The 20769-nt window shown below is 42.0% G+C and overlaps 1 protein-coding gene across 3 annotated transcripts in view; it reads right to left on the reverse strand.

The window, feature by feature from the left end:
- Positions 1-20769, reverse strand: part of CDH11 (cadherin 11) — a 141862-nt gene that overhangs the window by 19309 nt on the left and 101784 nt on the right. For all 3 annotated transcript variants that reach the window (XM_032486455.1, XM_006189294.3, XM_014563101.2), the window contains exons 5-8: positions 18424-18543; positions 16354-16521; positions 12932-13119; positions 4816-5069 (exon numbers count right to left, since the gene is read on the reverse strand). In XM_032486455.1, coding sequence (XP_032342346.1) covers positions 4816-5069; positions 12932-13119; positions 16354-16521; positions 18424-18543 — 730 coding nt within the window. The remainder of the gene's footprint in view (positions 1-4815; positions 5070-12931; positions 13120-16353; positions 16522-18423; positions 18544-20769) is intronic.

Raw genomic sequence — 20769 nt, forward strand, 5'->3', positions numbered from 1 at the left:
GTGTTGACAGCTGTCCCTTGGCATCAATGGGGGACTGGTTCCAGGGCCCCCTGAGGATACCAAAACCCACGGATGCTCGAGTCTCTTATATAAAATTGCATAACATTTGCATATAACCTACACATATCCACCCGTACACTTCAAATCATCTCTAGATTACTATAATACTTAATACAATGTAAATACATTGTAAATAGTTGCTGGTGTGTAGCAAATTCAAGTTTTGCTTTTTGGAAATTTCTAGATTTTCTTTTTCCCCAAGTAGTTTGGACCTACGGTTGTTTGAACCCATCAATGAGAAACCCGTGGATACAGAGGGCCAATTGTACATACCATTGAGGGCATTCACTGAGGACCATAAAACCAAAGAATATTAGAGGTAGCAAAGACCATGGATGTCACAGAGTTTAATCTCTTCAATTTACAAATAATGGGATTTGCAAATGGTCTATTATCTGGTTTCTGGGGGAGCCAATATTAGAACCCAGATCTTCCAATTCTAGATCATGTTCTTTCCAAGAAAGAGGGAACAAACATGGAGCAGCACTTCATAGTATAGAAAACATGAGCTCATCCATGATACAGCTGACTTCACAGCTCCCTGTGGGAAGGGAATGCTGAGTCCCCTGCCCTGGTGAGGAAATAGGAGATAAACCATCACACGCCTCTACCAATGTCAGCAGAGGCTCAGTAACTGAGCCATCAGCAGAGCTCTATGTAAAAAGAAGGGGAAAAAAAAATCCCTGCCACTAGGGAGTTTACTGTCTAGCTGACATGACAGGACACATTCACGGGAAGAAAAATAATTACAAAGCATCATTCTATAGAAGTGAAGGGCATGGATTTTGGTTTTGTAAAGTCCTAGATACAAGGTCATGCTCCACTAACCTATATGCTGAGCGATACAGGAAAAGCCACTTAAGTTCTTTGAATCTCACCTTACTTATCTTTTAAACTGGAATATTAATAGTGCCTAACTTTTAGGCTATCAGCAAGAAATACATGAAGTAATAGACGTTTAGGATGTGTAGCACAGTGCCTCACACCGTAAACAGAACAACAGATGCAGCGCTGTGATCGCTGTTGTGGTTGCTACTGTTTCACACTGCGGACACATCATGGAAGCTCTCAAATGTCAGTCTACAGAGTATGGCTTTCATCCTACAGCCAGGGAAAACCATGAAAGGCTTTTGATCAGGGGAACAAATAAACTGAATCAGATGATCAGGGTGATGAATAAGACAGGGTGGGCAAGATGGTCTGAGCTAGACAGAGGAGAGGAAGAGGCAGAGGAAACTTAAGCGTCTGACGTGGTTTCTCAGGAGTGAGGTGATGAGGGGGTGTGGCAGGGGGTGTGGTACAAGAGTGACAGAGGGAAAGGATGACTGTGTGATGAAAAGAGAACCAGTGGGACTCAGATGAGATTCGGATTTCTGCAGTTGGCTGGGAGAGTCCTAGAGAGTTTCTATCCTGAGAGTCACAGAGAGGGAGACACTGGGAGGTCCAAAAACTAGGTTACCTTAGCAGAAAGGAGAGGATGCAGGTTTCACTAGGGATGTGCTGCCACTCAAGGAGAGCAAAGATTCAGCGTCATCTGAGGTTTCACAGAGTCGGGGGTAGAGAGAGTTTTTTTTTTTAAATATATCACAAGAAATATGGGCTCAAAAATATGTTTTTAATGAATGAGCCAGTGAAGAAAAAAGCAAGTGGGTAAAAATAAACAACAGACAGCAGAATAAATACAGAATTAGAATCAGGGACAGAGATCAGCCTAGAAGCAGAAAATCTGGAGCAATAACTCAATTCAATTGGTAGCCTGGAAGGAAACTGTAGATAAGTGGACACTGAGAGACAGACTGTCCAAAGTCAAAAGGCTGAGTCTCAGGGAGCCCCCAGTGCCTGGACTGGAATCAGAGACTAGTGAAGACACCAGGTATGTCTGAGGCGTGAAGAGGTTGCTGCCAAGGAAGCTAGGAGGAAAGAATGCTTCTGGAAGGCGATGGTGAACCGAAGTGTGTCTACTGCTAGAGACTGAGAAGAGAGAGAGGCAGAAGTTCCCCAACAGCCACAAGCTCGGGTGACATGATAAGGCCCTACTCATATGCCCGAGGACACAAATTCCCTTACAGGTGAAGATAAGCACTCAGGGAGGTAGGTAGTCTGGCTAGAAAGCCCACTGGATAAAAGGTTTTGAATGTTCTTCTGTAACTTTTTTTTTTGGCAGTTCTAAGAGCAGGGACCTGAGTGGGCAAGGGGAGTGGGTTCAAGGGTGGCACTGAGCACCTTTGGATAATTATAGACAACTTGCTGCACTGTTATTTAAGTTAATCCTCAGACACCCTTGAAGCTGTGATCGCTTTAGGATCCAATAGACGAATATACTGAGGCTGGAAGGGATGACATCAGTTCCCCAAAGTCACATGACCAGTCAGTACTGGGGGATGGGTTTTAGTCCAGATCTTCTTTGGGTCCAGTATGTGTGTTTTACTCTAGTCAAGCAGCCACTGATGGAAGGATTTCCCAGAAAAGTTTGGGTAGCACACTCTCTGCGCAAGAAGGTAACAGTACGTAATGACTGAGGAGCTTGGTAACACTTTAAACTGCTCAGAAATGTTCATGGTGTGAATTTTAAATGAGTTAGCCTCGTTATGGAGCCCGATCAGCAGCTTGTTGAGAAGAGTGATGGTGTAGAAACACAGAGAACAACCGCTCACGTCCTTGGCACCTCATTATCTCCAAGGATCCACATCTGTGATTGGTTATTTGGGTCGTATTTTCAATGGAAGCTGTCCTGTGCATGGAGGCATAGTGTGTGTGTGTGTGTGTGTGTGTGTGTGTGCGCGCGCGCGTGTGCATTTCAGATCCACTCTTCTTAGCAAACTTCAAGGCTACAGTACTTTATTATTAACTATAGTCACCACGCTAACTGACCGGTATCTCCTCGTTTTCCCCACTCCCTAGCCCCTGGCAACCACTGTCCTACTCTGTTTCTATCAGTTTGACTTTTTTAGATTCCATGTATGAGTGACATGCTGTCTTTGTCTTTCAGAGTCTAGCTTATTTCATTTAGCACCATGTCCTCCAAATTCATCTATGTTATCGCCAATGGCAGGACTTCCTTCTTTTTTGAGGCTAAATGATACTCCATTACATGTATGTATACATCACGATTTCTTTATCCACTGCATCTGTCAACAGACACTTGATTGTTTCCACACTCTGGCTACTGTGAATAGTGCTGCAGTGAACACAGGACTGCAGGTATCTGTCCAAGATACAGCTGTTACAGGAGGCAGTACAGAGCTTCCTCAAAATGCAGGTGGTGGCTGGATTTGTTCTGTGGGCCGTAGTGACCTAGCAGACAGGTCCCCGGCCCTCTGTGAGAGAACAAAGGGCAGCACACAGTGTAAGGTGTCACTGTGATGTGGCCTGCTGACGGCTGTGAGGTAGAAGCTGCGTCTGATCCACCTTAGGGGCCCCAAAGTTTCCTAGAGGAGGTGACACCTCCACAAGGATGGGAAAAATGAGCGCCATACAGCAAGCTGGAAAGGAGGAGGGAGAGAGGAAGAACACAGAAAGGTTGGGAATGAGGAAGCAAGTTCGACCTGAGGACGAAGTAACCCCGTCTAGCTGCAACTGAGAGTCTGATGAGAAGGGAGAGTGAGACAGAAAGCAGGGGAGATGGGGGCGGGGGGAACGGGGGCACAGCAGGAATTGGTGGGGGTGCTTGAAGAAGAACCTTAAGCTGAGGAAGAAAGCTGAGATCACTTTGGGGTGGAGGACAATGGGAAGCAATTTGATCACTAATTTTTTTCTTGTTGCAGTTTAACTGGAGGTATGATGGGATGTTTGGATGTGCATTTTAAAGCGATCAGTCTGGCCCAGGATGGTGGGTAGGTAGCTGGGAGACTGGGGGCAGGGTGACCACGAGGGGGCAGAGGGAGGAATCCAGGCAAGAGAGGAATTAGGGGAGAGGCTACGGAAAAATAAACACCTGCTAGAATCGAGTTCAGGGCAGGTTTCCGGCAACTCTATTCTGCCCTGTATAGACGTGCCTTGAATCTATGACTCAAGTCCTCCTCCTCAGCCTCTTTCTCATCACTCGCCCGTCTTCATCATCAGACTCAGTGGTCATTAGCTCAGGCTGGGGAGAAGGGGAGGAAGGTTCTGAATTGCTCTTCCAGCTTACTTTTCTAAGTCACAAAAATACATTTCTAATAAGAAAAGCACCTGAAATTTGAGGGGCACTTTGTCATCTCTTCATAGTGCTCAGCAGCAGTCAGAGACAGAGCTTGCGCTCTGAGCTTCCTGTTCACTGTCCGGTGTCTCTTTGGTTAAGTCCACACCTTGCCCTGTGGAGCCCCAACTCCCTCTCAATGTAAAGAATTATAATTCCTAGAAAGTAATCTTGAGGGGATAAATTGGATTATATACCTAACATCCCTGGTAGAGTAACTGGATCAGAGGAAGGTGGTTCAGTAAATTATCATTGCTACAAGTACTTCACAGCCACTATATACTGCTCACCCCCGTTCTCTGACACAGACAGGCCAAGCTAAGGGTTACATCACAGAGTACACACCAGGAAGTCTGCCCAGAGAAAAATTATGGAGCTTGGACAAGCTTATCCTCAAAGTTGGTATTGAGATGGAGCAGAACTCATGTCTTCTAAGTCTCCATCCTGTTTATAGTGCATTGAACCTGGTCATCTTGGACCCTTTCTGAGATCAAAGAATATGGTTCCTGTAGGGCTTTCCTGAAACCTCCTGCCTCTAAAATTCCTCATCCAGGGTTTTAAAATAAACCTCTCTGTACCTTATTGGGCTGTTGGCAGCATCAGGGTCTTTGGCGTGCACTCTCCCCACCACAGTGCCAGCGGCTGCATTTTCTTGGACTTCGTGGATATAACTTGGGGCCAAGAACATGGGGGGCTCGTCGGCATCTTCTACTGCGATCTTGACTGTCACAGTGTCCTTGAAAGGCCCGTTGCTGATGAACTTTGGGTCGATGTGCACGTTGGCTGCCTCGACCTTCAAGCTATATGCTCTTTTGGTTTCAAAATCTACAGGCTGGCAAGAAAGAAGAGAAGATTGACAACCAATTCCTTGAAAGAATAATGGGAAAGAAAGACCTGATTGTTTTATAGGGCAGTGTGAATAGTTCCTCAAAGAGAGAAAATCAGTGTCTATTCAATATCCAATTACCTGAGCCATTTGGTCAGAAAATCAGACAAATCAATTGCTGAAACCTGGAATGTGCTTAATGGGTAATTCTAGCAGCACAACAGCCACAGAAGGACCACATCATCTAAAATGTCTCATTCTACAGAGCACAGTAAGGATGCCCAAATCAGACACTAAAAATCATTTAAGGAAAGGAATTAAGGGTAAAACACTACAAAGGTAAACGTCATAGCACATTCTGTAAAGTCCTAGGAACTTTGGTAATAAAAATACTCAAATGACTGTCAGCCAAAGAGCAAAGGGATGTCTTATTAGCTACCTGCTCCCCTCCCCTGCATACATACTTCTGGCTTAATCAAATTGCCAGTCTTATTTTGTAAGTCTCTGACCAGGAAGCATTTCTCAAAGTTTGGGACTTTTACCAGCAATGGCCCATAAGCTGACTTACTGTGGTTTATGGGTAATTCTGGTGGGTGAGTTTGTTGAATGTCATTACCTTAATTGACATTATTATTCCTTTTCCAGTTCTTCCATTCCCAAACACATCAAGGGCATCTCTGTGTACTGCTAATTTTTAACATACTTCTGCTTCCAAATTTCCCTTTTGAGAGACTATGCTACAACTCTCTAGCCAGAATGTAATAGCATTGTTTTGTTTGGACTGCATTCATTTTTAGGTTACCTCCTACTTATGTGACATAGGACAATGCGAATGGTTCCTTGTTAAAAGAAATGTATATATGTCAAAAAACTTCATCTAAAGAAAACCAGTTATAAACAGTATAGATTTTACACAGACATGAAAAGAATATTAAGAAGTAGCATTTGAATGGCTATAATTATTAAGAAATTGATGGTAAACACTCCCTAATTCTGAATGAGAGGAGGTTCAGTGGATCAATCAGCAAAGAGTGAAAAGTAAAACTGCAGAGGAGAAATAAGCTCTCGTGCCTGAGAGGCAGAATTTTTTAATTAGCATTCCGGGTGATGCCAAACTCCCAAATGTTTGGAAAGAGCCTAGTCTTTTAGGTCTAGCATCTGCCTGCCATGTTGATTCCCTCTGCCTGGTAAACACTTGTTTTGAATGGGCACAAAATCAGAGCGTGTAGTCCTAACCTAATTCTACAGAACTCCAGTTTCAGAAAGGCAAACGCGTTCACATCCTTGACACTTTTCCCATCATCTTCCCACCCCTATCTCCCCCAAGTCAGAGAACACGCCCTTTTCCTCAAGCAAAACCTGCCCTCAGCTGCTCCATCATTCTGGGGCTGAGCAGCATCTTTGTCCTTCCCTGGGTTACTGAGCAGCAGAAAGGAATGTTATTTACAGGCTGAAGGCATGAGATTGCTGCAGTTTCTCAAAAATCCCTGCAATTATCAAACAAAATAAGAAACATGAATATAGTAGTTCTGAGACCAGGTAAGGAGAAAATTTCTAATCTCAGATAGCCTGTTGATGCTTCCAGAAAAGTACATTTTTTTTGTTAACTGAAGTACGCAGTCAGTTACAATGTGTCAACTTCTGGTGTACAGCACAGTGTCCTAGTCATGCATATACATACATATATTCATTGTCATATTCTTTTTCATTAAAGGTTATTACAAGATATTGAATATAGTTCTCTGTGTTACACAGAAATTTGTTTTTTTATCTATTTTTATATAGAGTGGTTAACCTCTGCAAATCTCAAACTCCCAAATTTATCCCTTCCTACCCTCCTTCCCTGGTAACCATAAGATTATTTACTATGTCTGTGAGTCTGCTTCTATTTTATACATGAGTTCAATAGTGTCCTCTTTTCTTTTAGATTCCACATGAGTGATATCATATGGTATTTTTCTTTCTCTTTCTGGCTTACTTAACTTAGAATGATGATCTCTAGGTCCAGCCATGTTGCTGCAAATGGCATTTTATTCTTTTCTATGGCTGAGTAGTATTCCATTGTATAAATATATCACAGTTTCTTTATCCAGCCATCTGTTGATGGACATTTAGGTTGCTTCCATGTCTTGGCTATTGTATATAGTGCTGCAGTGAACATTGGGGTGCATGTATCTTTTCGAATTAGAGTTCCCCCCGGATATATGCCTAGAAGTGAGATTGCTGGATCAGATGGTAAGTCTATTTTTAGTTTTTTGAGGAATCTCCATACTGTTTTTCATAATGGCTGCAACAAACTACATTCCCATCAACAGTGTAGGAAGGTTCCCTTTTCTCCACACCTTCTCCAGCATTTATCATTTGTGGACTTTTGAATGATGGCCATTCTGACTGGTGTGAGGTGATACTTCACTGTAGTTTTCGTTTGTAGTTCTCTGATAGTGATATTGAGCATTTTTTCATGTGCTGTAGGAATAGAACATTTTGAACTTGGTTTAGGTATTTGCCTAAGGACCCAGAACATTGTTTCCACTGGAAAGCCCTGTTGATGGTAAGGCTGCAGTCTGAGGTCTCCTTTTCAGATCTCAAGTGAAGGTCCCCAAATCTTTGCAAATGTTTGTCCAGAATGTCCTTTCCTAGACTGGAGAGATTTCACTGTCTTCTGGTGGCCAGCCCAAGACTCGTTGCCTTGTGAAGTCCTCCCCATCTCCCCCTGGCAGATTTGTGTGGTCCCTTAGCAGCTCCTCTGCAATCTCTCATCCCGAATTCCTGCTGGTGAGGGGCATCCCACAGGACTCTACTGAGTCTTGTTGATCTTGGCCTCCCCCGTGCCTAGGAATGAGTATACCAAGTGATCACATGTACTATCATTATGACTGAATGGGAGGCAGATGGACAACATTTAAGCATTTACCTAAAATTTATTCCCTGCCTCCTTTCAAAAGAGATCTAAGGTAGTTTCCCAAGTGAACACTTATATCCACATTATGAGTAGTTGAAATAAAATTAAATGAGGCAACATTACTACGTAAGGCATAAAAATCTCAATACCCTCGAGTTTACTAATCCCACCTCTAAAAATCCTCCCTGAAGGATTAATTCAACAGAAAATCAAAACAAACAATATTCAAAAATGCATGATGTTGGTTAGATATCATAGAGGGGTAATATCTAATTGTGGGAAACATACTCACAAAACACCAAATCCAACTGTGAGATTTTATTAAGGAAATAATGGTCCATCAATAGGATGGGATGTTATGTAGTCATTAAAAATGATTATATATATTACATAACAGCATGTAAAATGTTTATGACGTGCCGTTAAGTTAACAAATCAGATCACCCTATGACTGCAACTGTGTTAAATGTTTTATATGCACATCTATATACATGTGGACAGAGGGTATAAAGAAATAACCAGACATAAAAGTGGTTTTATTCAAATAGAGAATATTTAAAATGCCTTCTAATGCTGCTCTCACATTGCTTTACACGGAGTTTATTATGGTTGAAAGTAAACAGCTCAGAAACTGTGTGGGGAATTCTCAGTGATGATGGGGAGACCCACTCGGTCAAGGGTGTTGCAGGGAACAGATTGGATTTTCCTCCGCAAGTCACCTACAAGTCTCATCTTTATTCTGCACTGGTTCTTCTTCAGTTAACCACACAGAGATCATCTCAATATCCTGAAGGCAGCTTCTCTTTCTCTTAGGCACTGTTATAACCCTGATACTGGCTGTGTCTGACATGGAGTCAGTACTCAAGAAATATTCATTGCTTCCTCAGCTAGTCAATAAAGGAATGACCCTACCTCTTAAGTTACTCTTGAATTCTTCACCTTTACCTCTTCTGCGTTCTTCAGGTCTTTGTAATTTCTCCCTTGAATTCCAACAAGAGTTTTTCAACTGGTCCCACTGTATCCATCTCAAAACCCTCAAGACTGAACTTATTCAAGTTCCTTAAATGTGTCCTGTTTCCATCAAGACCAGTCCTTCACGAACTCTTTTTCTCTGGCCCGCCTCTCCTTCTTTCTCCACTTTAATGTCTGATTATTTCTTTATATTCTCTGTCCACCTGTATAAATTCCTACTCATCTATGAAGACTCAGCTCTGGAACTTCCCCCTGTTAAGTAGTCATTCATGACCCACTTTCCTACATTTTATCACACTTTATTACAGTTGCTTCTCGGTGGGGCAGTGATTTTGCTCTGCCTCACCCCAGGGATATTAGGCAACGCCTAGAGCTTTTTTTTTTTTTTTTCAATTGAAGTACAGTCAGCTACAATGTGTCAATTTCTGGTGTACAGCACAATGTCCCAGTCATGCATATATATATACATATATTCATTTTCATGTTCTTTTTTATTAAAGGTTATTATAAGATATTGAATATAGTTCCCTGTGCTATACAGAAGAAATTTGTTTTTTAATCTATTTTTATATATAGTGGTTAACATATGCAAATCTCAAACTCCCAAATTTATCCTTTCCAACCCCCTTTCCCTGGATAACCGTAAGATTGTTTACTATGTCTATGAGTCTGTTTCTGTTTTGTAGGTGAGTTCAGTAGTGGTCTCTCTCTCTCTCTTTTTTTTTTTTTTTAAGATTCCACATATGAGTGATATCACAAGGTATTTTTCTTTCTCATTTCACTTAGAATGAGGATCTGTAGGTCTATCCATGTTGCTGCAAATGGTATTATTTTATTTTTTATCACTGAGTAGTATTCCATTGTATAAATATACCACAACTCCTTTATCTAGTCTGATGTCGTTGGACATTTAGGTTGCTTCCATGTCTTGGCTGTTGTATATAGAGGTGCAGTGAACACTGGGATGCATGTATTGTTTTGAATTAAGAGTTCTTCCTGGATATTGGTGAAGCCATTATAGAAAACAGTGGGGAGATTCCTCAAAAACCTGAAAATAGACTTACCGTATAACCCAGCAACCCCAGTCCTAGAGATTTTTTATCACAGTTGGTGAGGGTTGGGTGCGTGCTTACTGACATCTAGTGAGGAGAGGCCGGCAATATTCCTACACACCGTGCCGTGCACAGAACAGCCGCCTACAGGAAAGAATTCTCTGTCCTGAAATGTTAATCCGTGTCACAGCTGGAAAAACCCACTCTATTTTAATTGTCTTTTCACTTAACTGTCCTGTTAATTGTGATCCCCTTGTGACCAGGACTCTGTCCCTTCAACTTTAGATGTCCAGCCTCTCACAAATGGCCTGCCTGACAAATAGTAAGAACTCAATAATTCTTTGTAGAAAAAAGGGTGAATGAATTAAGAAACAAGTGAAAAAAGTATATTAAAGAATACTTTTTAAAGTCAAAAAATATTTCCATGTTCTCTCCATAACTTTTTATATTATTGATTTATATATAATGATTCCTATAAGGATCCATCATTTTACTAAATTCACCCCTGTTTTTTTTTTTTTCCTCGGCTGGACAGTGGGAACTTTGTGCTACAAGCTTAAGCAAATGTTCTTTTACAAATGAAAGAACATCCTACTCTGTTTTAAACCAGAACATCAGCGCTTTATAGAAGATTATTCCTTTCCCTGTAATAAATACCCTGAATTGGGGGGAAATGTGCAAATTAATCATATGCAGAGAGCTCATTTGCGATGTGTTAGTTCCATGGGGTGATTTAAATGTTTCAGGATTTTAGAGACACAGTAGTGTGTTTATGCCCTGCATACACTGAAAACAGGTGACAACCTTAGCATAACCAACTACCCAATCACTTGAACCACAAAGGATGGGAGTCAGGAATCACTCATATGTCAGTGTCAGGCAGGAGGGATTGCAATATTAATTAACAAAGCAGGTAGACAGCTCTCTGCTACACACAATTTGCACAGCCACTTTTCCAGAGGAGAAACCAGAGGGAGGGAATCCCCCCAGCCTCTGTGGCTGGCAGGTAAGCTTCTGTGGCTACAGGATCCATCATTGCTAGTGTTGACTTTTCCAAGTATCCACTTCAACTTCTTGTCCTCTTCTTTTATGACAGAGTCACCCCCTACTTACTCTTTGTTCTGGGTGCCCTAATACTTCTCCCAAACCCAACAATGCTTCCGTATGTTGTGAAAAGTCAGCTTCCCAGAACATGTCTCTGCCTGCCCTCCTTACTGAAAGACTCCTCCCAGGAATCTCCCCCCGCCCCACCCTTGCCTCCTCTCCAGCTACTGGCTTCTTTATTGATTCTTCAAATTAATTTTTTATCAGTGTTCCAGTCCAATCTTTTCCATCACACCAAGGAGCTTAATATTCATGCTACAAAACCAAGTTGAGATGAATGCTTGATTAAAACCAAGGTAATCCTATCATCCAATTCAGATTTAATACTCCATACACTTTGATGGTAGAGAGGTGCTGATTTCTCAAGTGGTAAATTGGGGGGGGGGGAACCATTTTAGAATATACTGTAACTTGTGTCTTTACTTGAAAGTAAATCATATCTGGCTTTCTTTTATAAACCCTTTCTGGTCCAGCTATTTCCAAAACATCTTGAGTGGGAAGGTGTTCCAGAATACCCTAGGTTTGAAATTCACGTCTTCAGATTCCTAGCTGTGTGATTACAGTAGGGCAAGTTATTTAATCTGTCTGAGCCCCAATCTCCATAAAATTAAATTGAGGTATCATTGCCCATTGGGATAACACTACTTACTTTATATGATTTTTATCATGTAAAATAAATGAATGTTTGTAAGAGGTTCAGGCTTTGGCCAATATTTAACATTCAGCAAATGTTATTTTTTTTTTTAAAGCAAAACAAGAACGAACAAACTCCTCCTTGTTGTGAATTAATCCCGGGGACACATTTTTAGCAACAATTTAGCCAACTATGAGGGAAGGTACATTATTATTGTTTCTCAGGCTAAATTCTGAGAGACAATCACACAGAGGGTTGGTTCAGGTTTCACGGAAGGCCCAGCGATGTAACGGACCTTGGACATTTGAGATAGGAAAAGTTCTGAAGAGCCTGTATTAACAGATTCAGCTTAGCAGAGCTAAATGGGGAACTTCATGCATGCTTGGGGCTGCTTCTCCAAAATCTAGATTTTTCTGTCTTTCTTTCCATGGGGGAAACCATGCTGAATCGTACAATAACTAACTACAATCTTAGGCAGGTATCGCCAGCACTGTGTAAGTTTCAGGTATACAGAACAGTGATTTGACTTACATACATCATGAAGTGATTCCCACAGTAAGTTTAGCGAACATCTATCATCTCATAGATAGAAAGAAAAAAAAAATGTTTTTCTTGTGATGAGAACTCTGATTTACTCTCTTAACAACTTTCATATATAACATACTGCAGTGTTAATTATATTCATCCTGGTGTACATTACATCACTGGTACTTAATTGTAACTAGAAGTTTGTCTCTTTTGACTGCCTTCCTCAACTTCCCCTTTCCCCCATCTCCCATCTCCAGGTGACCACAAATCTTTTTCCATGAGTAGTTTGTTTTTGAAGAATAACTGACCTAGGATACTGTTAGTTCCCAGTGTACAACATAGTGACTTGATATTTCTATACGTTTCAAAATGGGTCACCATTATAAGCCTAGTTGTCGTCTGTGACCGTACAATGATAATACATTGTTATTGACTGTATCCCCCAGTCATATAAAAACTAGCAATTGCAGGCAGGCATCATCAGCCCCTTCTGCCAGCTCCCTCTGGAACACAGTTCTGTTATCTCCCCAACGCTCAGAGCTCAACTGCAAAGCAAGGCCAGCCTACAATCGCCTATAGTCTCATCTCTTAGCCTTCAAGTCCCTGTCTCCTGCAGGGTTGCCTTGGGGAAAGCAGGTCACACCACTGACATATCAGATTCCTCACCCTAACTCACCTTTTTCAGTTTCACCACGCCCTCCTGTGTTTCATAGTCCGTCGTGATTTCAAACAATTCCATCCCATCTCCATCAACAATATTGTACGTGACTAAGCCATTTTCTCCAATGTCTGGGTCTTTAGCCTTCACTCTTCCTACTTCCTCCCCGGGGACAGCTGCTTCCGACACAGACATCTGGTACACGCCTAGGAGAAGAAGATATCTATTTTTATTTTCCTTTTTATTTGGCAGCTGTAGGACTTTGGATTTCATTGAATCCCAATAAATTTCTCAAAGGGTTTGACATTGAACTTTCTAGTGACAGAAAACATGAAAGAAGTGAGTGGATGGGAAGAATATCCCACATGGCTAGCTCTTGTCAAACAAATGTTTTCTACAAAGGACGATGAAACAGTATCTGGGTTTAGAGTGGTAGGGTGGGGTCACCTGCCACACGTGAGAAAGGAAAACAATGCAGTTACATTTCCCATCAGGAACTGATGGAGGGCCATGTATGTCTTTATACATCCAAAAACCAAAACTTTTCACATCTTGGGGATGGTCCATAAGTTAATTCTAAGGCTCCCATATGGCATTGCCAGCCCAGAAAAAAGAACCCCTCCTCTGCTTAAAAGCCTTCCAGAACTCCATATTGATGTTAAAATCGAATGCAAATTTTATTCTTCAAGGTGATGACCCTTCCAGCTCTATGACTCTCTTCTTACTTCATCTCCTTCACCATTCAATCAACCGCTGCCTTATATGAAAGAGTTCTCATAGTGTGGCCTCTCCATGTAGAGTTATTTAATGCTTATTGGGAACCTAATATGTGCCAGGCACTGCCCTGGCCTTTGGAAACTCAGTAGTAAATGAAAAGGTCAAGATTCTTCCCTCATTCTAAAGAGAAAAAAAAAAAAAACCCACATGTATACATACTCGAGTATCGTTGCTAAGAAGGAGAAAAATAAAGTACGGTGAGGGCCAGTGAGTGATGAAAAGAGTGAATATGTGACTGTGTGTGTGAGTGTGTGATTGTGTGAGTGTTTGCTCACGTGAGGGTATGCGAAGGTGAACACTTGCATTAAATACATGTAGGTGAGAAGGAGAGGGAGAGTGAGAGGTTGATTTTGAATAAGCTGGTCAGAGAAGACACCCCTCAGAAGGAGGCATCTGAACTCCCCTGACGGGACTGAGCAAGACAAACCCTGTGACTATCTGGGGATAAAAATTCGAGACGAAGTGGCCAGCAGATGGCCAAAACCCTAAAGCAAGAGCATCCTGACTACATACAGAACTGCAAGACACCAAGTGTGTGACCGGCGCCTTGTGGTAAAGGTAAGGGCACAGTGGGAGGTCAGTGCCCAACTGTGCACAAAAGGCATCGGAGGAGATAGAAAAGACTTCAGGTTTTCTTTAAATTTCGTGGGAAGGTTTTCAGTAGGAAAGTAAAATTTGAGATGCTGTGATTTTGCATTATCACAATTTTAACATATTCTCTGTGAAACGAGAAGCTAGGGTTGGAAACCTGGCCCCGACCACTTCCAAGCCCAGGGGTCTTGGGGAAGGTACTTCACCTCTTTAAGCTTCAGTTCCCCCTTACGTGGATTTTATCAGTTCCGTTACACTGTCTACATTGATCTGTATATTTCAGTTTGGGTCCATATTCAACTTAATCACACCAAGCCCCCTAAGATAAGGGACACATGGGAGGTGGGAGTCTCTGCAGATAATTACCAATTTACACGAGGGTTTAGAAAAACCTGCTCTGAGTTGACTTTCTCCAAACCTCATTCAAGTTCACGGCTGTGACACTGGTCTCCGCACAATAGTGATTTAACTTGATGGTCGTATGTGAGTAAGGGCACTGATGGCTGCCTGCTAAGAGTCGTGCATGGGCTTTTCCACGCAGACGATTGCAGAGTGTGGATAATGAGGCATGAGGATTTGCAGAGCACTCGAGGATGACGCTTAAGCTCACTGGGGATGCGGACCTTTGTGCCTGACCAGGCAAAGCAGTTCTGGGACTTTATGAGAACTGGCTATTGCCCTGTAATCCTCTACCTCAGTGTCTCCCTTGAGTAGATTACTGTCTCTGGATTCCTTTGAGTGACCATGGTGCCTTCCTGGGGTTGGTTTTTTGCTTTCCCTGTTCCTTCATTTGTAAAAAGTGCCACCTCTCTGGCAGTAAACGCGCAGGCTCTGCAGCTCTTCTCCGCATCTAATGAAGAAGACGCTGTTACGGTGATGTCCCCAGTGATCCAGCGTCACTATGGTCACACTGTACCTCTGTCTACACCTATACACACAAGACCAGATTTGCGTTCAGAATCTAGCTTTGCCACATCCTTTGGGCAACTTGGTGCACCTTTCATGGAACCCAGTTTTATCTGTAAAAATGGAGGCTCTTGTAGAGATTGGCAATAGTAGTAACTATTCATTAAAAAAAGATAGTTGCTGTAATTATGATTAATAACAACCTTTCAAAATCATTTTTCTTTGATTTCCTACTGCAGTCCTATCAATTCCGTAGAAGGAACAGAATCCCCTAGATAATAACAATGACTAGCATTTGTTGACAACTTATGCCAGATATCACTGTAAGATTTTAGACCAGCTCTTTTAGTTCTAACAACATCCTATTGGGCCCTGTGGAAGACTGCATTTTCCAAAAAATGGCCCAGCCAATATCTCCCAGCCCACATGCTTTTCTTTCAACACGGCTTTAGCAGTCCTTCCCTTGAAAGGTGGGGTCTACAAGAACTCCACTTGAATTTGGGCAGCCTCATGACTGCAGTGGAAATGACGCTATCTGACTTATGAAGCTGGGTCACAACAGGCAATGCAGTTTCTGCTTAGTGCTCCTGGGGCTCTCCCTCACTTTCGGAACCTAAGCCATTCCTTAGAGAGGCCGGGCTGGAGGGGAACCAAAAGCCAACACCAACTCACCAGCCATGTGAGTGAGCGATCTTGGAAGTGGATCCTCCAGCCCCAGTCAAGCTGTCCCCTTCAAGTTTTGCCCAAATTGCAGACTCATGAGAAAATAAATGATTATTATTGTTTTACACCACAAAGGTCCGGGGCGGTTTGTTAGGTAGCAATAGAGAAAGGATTCAGGCACTATTACCTGTCCAGGTTAGAATGGAGAACACTGAGACAGAGGCAGGTTGATCCATCACTGCATCGCATCACGAGTACCTAGCCAAACGGGTTTGCTGCGTCCAGGGCTGTGGACCATTTTATGCCTCTGCTTTCTCCCACTACCTCTCTTCTACTTAGGTTTTTTTGTTGTTGTTGCTGTTGTCTTGTTTTTTGAGAGAATTATATAAAGAGCCTCCATTTTTCTAGATTTCTTCTTGAAAGCCGAGGAAAGCAGGGACGGGTCAGAGAAGAGAGCTGGCCGTGGCATCACTGGGAAGTGAAAGCCACGCCCACCTACTTACTCTGCGGGAACTTTGGTGGGTTGTCATTGACATCAGTCAGTGTGATCGTCACTTTGGTTGTCCCTGAGAGTCCACCCATGTGTCCACCCATGTCCTTGGCCTGGATCACCACGTGGTACTCCTCCTTGGCTTCCCTGTCCATGTTAGGAAGGGCTGTTCTGATGATACCTGGACAGGTGAGCAGGGAACATCACAGATATTCATTGACAACGTTAAAACAAAAAAGATCTAGGCACAAGGAAAGCGAAGATGAATAAAACAGCACCTGCCCTCACAGAAGCGCCACACCAACAGCATAATTATCCTCAAAAGCAGCCATGCCCGGAGCATCGTATAGATGTATTTTCTAGCAATTTGTCACAATTAGTAATGTAGCATTAAAATTTTATGTTTTATATGTTGCATTGTAAATGCAAGTAATAACCTCATCATTCTCAGGTCTAACACGGAAAGACCTAAAGACTCATATATTTGAGAATCCAGTGCATGAACATCCGTATCATAAACCCATGCTTCTGGACTGCCAGCAGAATCATTTGACAATCTATGCCTGCATGCAATTTTTAGAAACATTTTTGTGGTCCATTTTAAGTTAAAAGTAGAAGGTGATACATTAAAATGTTAGCATTAATTTTTTTTTAACCAAATAGGTTAAAAACATACACAATGCTATACAAACACTTACTGTCCACTATCACCTTTCACTGACAACAATAATACATGGAGAATTGAATTCTACATGATCTCTGGATATTAGCACACTGTAGGTATGGAAACCACGCTCACTTAAATCTTTGGGGAACACGTGCAAGCTTTTTCTGTTTGTAGACCTGATAACATTTATACTAGAAATATAAGAGAACATCGTGGAAGCTTTAAGCTCTTATCCTTCTCTGACTCCAGTGGTTATATGTTTCTCAGCAACATCCTTGAACTCACTGAGCCTCTTTTTTCTTCCCTGTAAAATAATTTGTTAGGTTCAAATTGGTGGTTCCTATTTGTGAATCCCTGAGACAACAAAGGTTGCAACTGGAGTCCCTCCAGCTGTTTTAACATCTCAAAAATCTAGATGAAATCCTACATTTATCCTTGGTTAATATGAAAATTAACTGGCAAAATTAATTGGTAAATGCCTTTGATGAAATCATAGCAAACAGCCCCAGAAATTGTGATCCGAAGAAAAGTGGCTACAAATAAATGATTACACAGTTAGGTTGAAATCATATTCAGTAAGTGGGCCAAATATGTGATTGGCAGACCATGTGTAAACATATAAAATATACATGCATATTTGATAAATTTTAACTCTACCAACAAATGTGGATGATTTGTAAACCTCTTTCAAACACATGGGGCATGTTGTGGAAAAAAGGACTTTCGGGCATAATATCGCAGACCAGCAGTCTCACAGAATTTTAGTGTTGATTCATAAAAGGATCCTAGAATCAAATTCGATATAAATGGAGTGGAACATTTTGGTGTGGGTTTTGGTGGTTCTATTCGTTCATTCTTTTGGTTTGCTATTTGTTTTCAGTAAGGAATTTGCAGAACCTCCTTTCTGGACACTAATGCCTTCTGAGAATCTCTCAGCACGGTGGAGGAGACGGGGATGTGCTGAATCCCGGACGTGCCTGAGCATCATTTCCCACCCCCACAACCCCCAACCCTGCACTGCGGTCTTTAGAGCAAGCTTTGAGAGCTGCCAGTTTTCATACCAGCCCTCAAGTCCTTTGGTCTCTTAATTTGGATCCAAAGTTGAATTTTAAGATAAAATTTAAGTATTTTAACATAAATTCTTAAAAGTTGAATTCTAAGATACGGTTTTAAGAGAAAAGTTGCATTCTAAGATGACATTCATTACTGCGACAGTGCAGTACAGACAGAAGCAATCATCAGTATGGTTCGCTGGATGCCGACTCCAGGCCAGGCACACGCACAGCGTCTAATCCTCACAATGATCTTGTCAGGTGGCCCTTTTATATTTGAGAAAACTGAGACTCATAGGTTTTAGTGAGCAGCCCCGGACTCCTTATTCAGTGTGTCATAAATCACAATGACATTCCACGGTACCTGTCTGTGCTTCTACTGAAAAGTAGGGCTGTCCTTCCAGGATACTGTACACCAGCTTGGCACTGTTTCCATAGGTGGGGTCATCTGCGTCTGAAGCTGTCACCTGGATGACTGATGTTCCTTCAAAGTGAAATACAGTCATTAGCAACAGTCCCTCTGCTTTTCAAATTATATCCTCGTTTGTAAAGTTTTGTCTTAAGATTAAAAACTGAGGACAGCCCCCAAATTATTTAACATCCTTTCATTTCCCTGGGGTTGAGATGCAAAAATAATCTCGCTCCCTCCCGCCTTCCCTCCCTTCCTTTTTTGTTTAATTCCCATGGCTTAAAAATAAACTTTCTATATTCATCGTGCATCCTGCTATGCTTAGTAGTTAAAATAATATGAGCATTATTGCAAAAACATTCTAAGACCCATGCAATTGGAGTGTTCAGTATATCAAATAATTAAATAAAAATCTTCCCAAAGAGTATAATAAAGGATAATTAATGATGAATTGCTTTTCATGAAAGGACAGAGTGCAGGCTTCCATCTGTAGCAGAGCAATAAATACATCATTTTATTGTTGCTTTGCATGTAATAAAATGGCTGCTAATACTACATTTTAATTAATTTATGGCTATAAATATTGTACAGAATGTTGTTCCCTACTGGCATGAAAACTGCATCTTCCCCCCTCTAACGAGCCTGGTAGGCACAGAGCAGAAGCCACCAGTAGACATCTGGTGAGCTCTAAGGCAAACATTTGTGGGTCACAATGGAAGGAAACCAGGGAACTGAAGGAAGATGGATTCTGTTTTTCCTACAAAAGACTCCGTTCCTTGATGGTCACAAGTATCTGAGGGCATGAAATGCTGGGCTTCAGAATGGGGCGGGGAGATGCTGGAGGGAGCGAGCCAGTGATTCACCGAATCCCTCTGTGTCAGGCACCGCTCAGAGCACATTCGCAGTATTCTGCCAGTGCCCCCTCTGCTCGGCATTTTTACATCCATGCTGCTTGTGAGACATCGAGTGTGAGAGGTAGGAAGCTGCGCAATCTATTTTGCAAAGTTGGTTATTGCCAGAGTCAGGAGTCTAACCTCTATCCTGCAAACAACCAAACCCAAGACCTTTTTTTCTATGACAATTTCAGCAGAGGGGCCAGGTTCTAGGTGGGAGGCAAGGGAGCCCATTTGCACAGCCTCTGAGAACCATCTAATTTACAAGGTTGTCAGTGATTTTCACATAGTATAAAAGTAAATCTCATTTTTTTCCTCATTACTCTCTGTAATTAATTCATTATTTCATGCAAACCACTTTTTTTGAGCTCTTCCCACATAACCAGGCACTATTCTAGGTAGTGGAGATTTATAAGGGAATTAATAAGTTCTATTCCAGACCAACATGGAGCAGCTAGGGAAATTATTAATTTTTTATGCTTAATTTGCTTCTAGAAATCCTCTAAGTTCACTGAATCTCTGTATTTTACATCTGTGTAAATTTAGCCCTCATTTAACCCTCAACAGAGTTTACATTATCCTCATTTTATAGATGACAAAATGAAAACTGAGGAAGAAGGAAGATACTGCCAGGGCTGACCCGGCTGGCCGGAGGCACAGCCGTGATTCCAACCCAGGGCCGTCTGACAACAGACTCTACTCTCGTAGACCACGACGGGAAGTCTGGTGCTGATCCCTAAGCACCAAGGAGCCCAGCAAGGTGGGAACAGTGAAACCCGCCCTGGAGCACTTTTCCCCTGGCTCAGCCGCTGACACCACTGTCCCCTCTTTAATGATTCATTTGATGTCTGCTGTTTCTCATTAAAATCCTCAGGTGAATACTGAGAAACAGAAGGACCTAGCAGGGCAAAGGGAGGAGAAGGTGAGAAATGGCTCAGCCAGGCTTTTATTAATATGAGGAGGTTTTGACTTTAGCTGGAGGAGGAAGAGGAGGAGGAGACTTTTTTTTCTTTTTTTTCTTTTTTAAGCATCGCAAGCTCTATATGCAAAATGAAAGGAGATTAGAGTTCTAGGGTCACCTCTGTATCTAACTTTCTTGAGCAGGCTGATTCCCAATCTCGGTGCTTGGTTTTCTCATCTGCAAAATGGGCAGTTTGGCCCAGATGATGCTTAAATTCACTGGAGTTCTAAATCTCTGATTCATATAACTAGACTCACTCCCTGATCAGAACAGCCCTGATCACTGTTTGAAAGACAGACCCTTCTTAATAAGAGGCATGCTTCTCAAGAGACCCCAAACTACATGCATTCTACAAAGCCAAACAAACAGAAGTTATTGCCAGGAAAAGGTAGCCAGGTGAAGAAATCCTTCAGAAAATTATCCTCTAACAACACAAATGTGTCTTGA

This window comes from Camelus ferus, chromosome 9 (assembly GCF_009834535.1).
Source record: "Camelus ferus isolate YT-003-E chromosome 9, BCGSAC_Cfer_1.0, whole genome shotgun sequence".
In the NCBI taxonomy this organism is placed as follows: domain Eukaryota; kingdom Metazoa; phylum Chordata; class Mammalia; order Artiodactyla; family Camelidae; genus Camelus; species Camelus ferus.